General features: G+C 64.5%; 1 protein-coding gene across 1 annotated transcript in view; it reads left to right on the top strand.

Annotated features, from left to right (window-relative positions):
• The window catches only part of PCBP4 (poly(rC) binding protein 4), a gene marked incomplete at its 3' end in the record, with an annotated part of 3,770 nt that overhangs the window by 1,183 nt on the left and 270 nt on the right, over nt 1-2,317 (top strand). The window contains 6 exon segments of the mRNA XM_010190632.1: nt 131-323; nt 573-647; nt 814-858; nt 1,047-1,122; nt 1,509-1,561; nt 2,013-2,182. Of these exon segments, the coding sequence (XP_010188934.1) occupies nt 131-323; nt 573-647; nt 814-858; nt 1,047-1,122; nt 1,509-1,561; nt 2,013-2,182 (612 nt within the window).

Here is a 2,317-nt window from a genome sequence, read left to right as displayed (position 1 = left end):
CGGGGCCCTGCCACAGCCCCATGGGAGCCATGGGAGGTGATGCAAGGTGATGCAGGAGTGGAGCATCACCCAGCTCTGTGGCTCCTGCAAAGGTCCCCAGGGTTCCAGGAGGGGACTGAAAAGGTGTGAGGTGCTGAGCCTGGTGGGGGGGTTATGGCTGTGGCATTCCAGCATCTCCCTTTACCCCTGCACAGACCACAGGGGCACAGGTGCAGGTGGCCGGCGACCTGCTGCCCAACTCGACTGAACGGGCCGTCACTGTCTCGGGAGTGCCAGACTCCATCATCCAGTGCGTGAGGCAGATCTGCGCCGTCATCCTGGAGGTACCCACTGAGCCACGCTCCCAGAGCGGGGGTGGGGGCATGCACTGCCTGCTCCCTGCTCCCTGGGCCTTCCCATGCCCACCTGAACCTGGGCACCGGGGTCCCGCTGTGTTGAAGCCCACGGGAGCCCTGTGCCTCAGCAGTGCTGGGGGCCATGCCCAGCGTGTTGGGGGCCAAGGGGATCCAAGGGCCTGCAGGGGCATTTGACCTCATCTTTCATCCCCTCCACCTTCTTCCCTCCCTCTCCAGTCACCTCCGAAGGGGGCCACCATCCCCTACCACCCTGGCCTCTCCCTGGGCACCATCCTGCTCTCTGCCAACCAGGTAAGGAGCTGCATCCCCCCCAGAGGTGTGGGGTGGCCGGGGAGGTCAGCCTTTGCCTGTAAGGGGTGACTGGTGGACCCAGGGTGGCCTCCCTGCCCCAGGGGGGTGGCCTGAGGCAGGGGTCCTCACCTGGTCCCCCACTGATGCCCCTTCATTCTCCTCCCAGAGCTTCTCTATGCAGGGGCAGTACAGCGGGGTCTCTCCCGCGGAGGTGAGTGTCCCCATGGCAGCCAACCCCTGCTCCCATGGGCATCGGTCCTGTGCCTGCTGGGGCGGGCGCTGCCACGGACGCCTGTCCTGGGAGATGCTGGGTGCCAGCATCCAGCCCCGGGAGGGGACAGGGAACTCTCTGCTGTCACCCCTAATGCCTCCTCCCTCCTCCTCCTGCTGCTCGGGCAGATGACGAAGCTGCAGCAGCTCTCAGGGCACACACTCCCCTTCGCCTCCCTGGGCCACGCACCTGCCATGGTGCCAGGTGAGCGTCTGCCATGGCCCCCAAGGGCTGGGGGTGTGGGGTGCCCCTCCTAACCCCCCCCAGCCACCTGGCCCTGACGAGGGGATCCCTGTCCCCTGCACCATCTCCTGTCCTGCTTCCCCCGGCATGGCTACCTGCCCCCCAGAATGACCCTGTCCTTGATTTTCTGGGATGCCTGCACTCACCAGAGCCCCCCAGCTCTGCAGTGGAGGAGCACCAGCACCAAATTACAACTGATGCCCATTCCCAATCCCCCTGCCTCTCCCCAGGGATCCTTCAGGTTTGTCCCCAGAGCCACTGACTGTTCCCTCATGGGGCTGGGGTGGGGACACGGAGCTGCTGGAGACCCCCCTCCCCACTGCTAACACCCCTGTCTCTTCCTCCAGGCCTGGACACCAGCTCCCAAAGCAGCTCCCAGGAGTTTCTGGTGCCCAACGATGTACGTGAGGGTCTGGGGATGGCAAGGAAGAGCACAGCTTGCCCTCACCCATGTGTCCCACCCCGCAGCCGCTTGGCAGGGAACAGCACCCACCATCCCACACAGCTGGAGGCTGTGCCTCAGCCCCCAGAGCTCAGGGGCAGGAGAGGCTGCTAAGACAGAAGTAGCTGGAAGAAAAAGGGAAACTGAGGCATGGGAGGGAGAAAGGGCTTGGCCAGTGCCAAGGAAGAGCCTTGGGATGTGGCAGCTCAGCAATGCCAGCTGGGATGGTGTTGAGTGAGACAAAAAGCAGGATCTGCCCAAGGAAAGCAGCACCCTGCCCTCCTGGTGCCTGCCTCAGTTTCCCCTCTCCTCCCAAGTGTAGCGGGTGGCTGGGTGAGCCTCTGGGAGCTCCCTGCTCAGTGTGGCTCCTCTGGCTGCTCCCAGCTCACCGTGCTCCCTGCCTCTCCAGCTCATCGGCTGCATCATCGGCCGGCACGGCAGCAAGATCAGCGAGATCCGGCAGATGTCGGGCGCCCACATCAAGATCGGGAACCAGACCGAGGGCTCCAGCGAGCGGCACGTGACGATCACAGGGACCCCCGTCAACATCACCCTGGCTCAGTACCTCATCACAACCTGGTAGGTGCTGGCCTGGGAGGGGACGTGGCACCTCCCTAGCACCCCAGCATAGCCTGTGGGGGACATCACCCCCAGCATCCTCAGGAAGGATGAGCTGTGTGGTGCTTTGAGGTCCTGACATGGGGGGTGCAGGAC

Source organism: Mesitornis unicolor, unplaced genomic scaffold (genome assembly GCF_000695765.1).
Source record: "Mesitornis unicolor isolate BGI_N332 unplaced genomic scaffold, ASM69576v1 scaffold39408, whole genome shotgun sequence".
Taxonomy (NCBI): domain Eukaryota; kingdom Metazoa; phylum Chordata; class Aves; order Mesitornithiformes; family Mesitornithidae; genus Mesitornis; species Mesitornis unicolor.
Note: the sequence above shows the minus strand (reverse complement) of the source record. Positions and strands in the feature narration are given on the sequence as shown.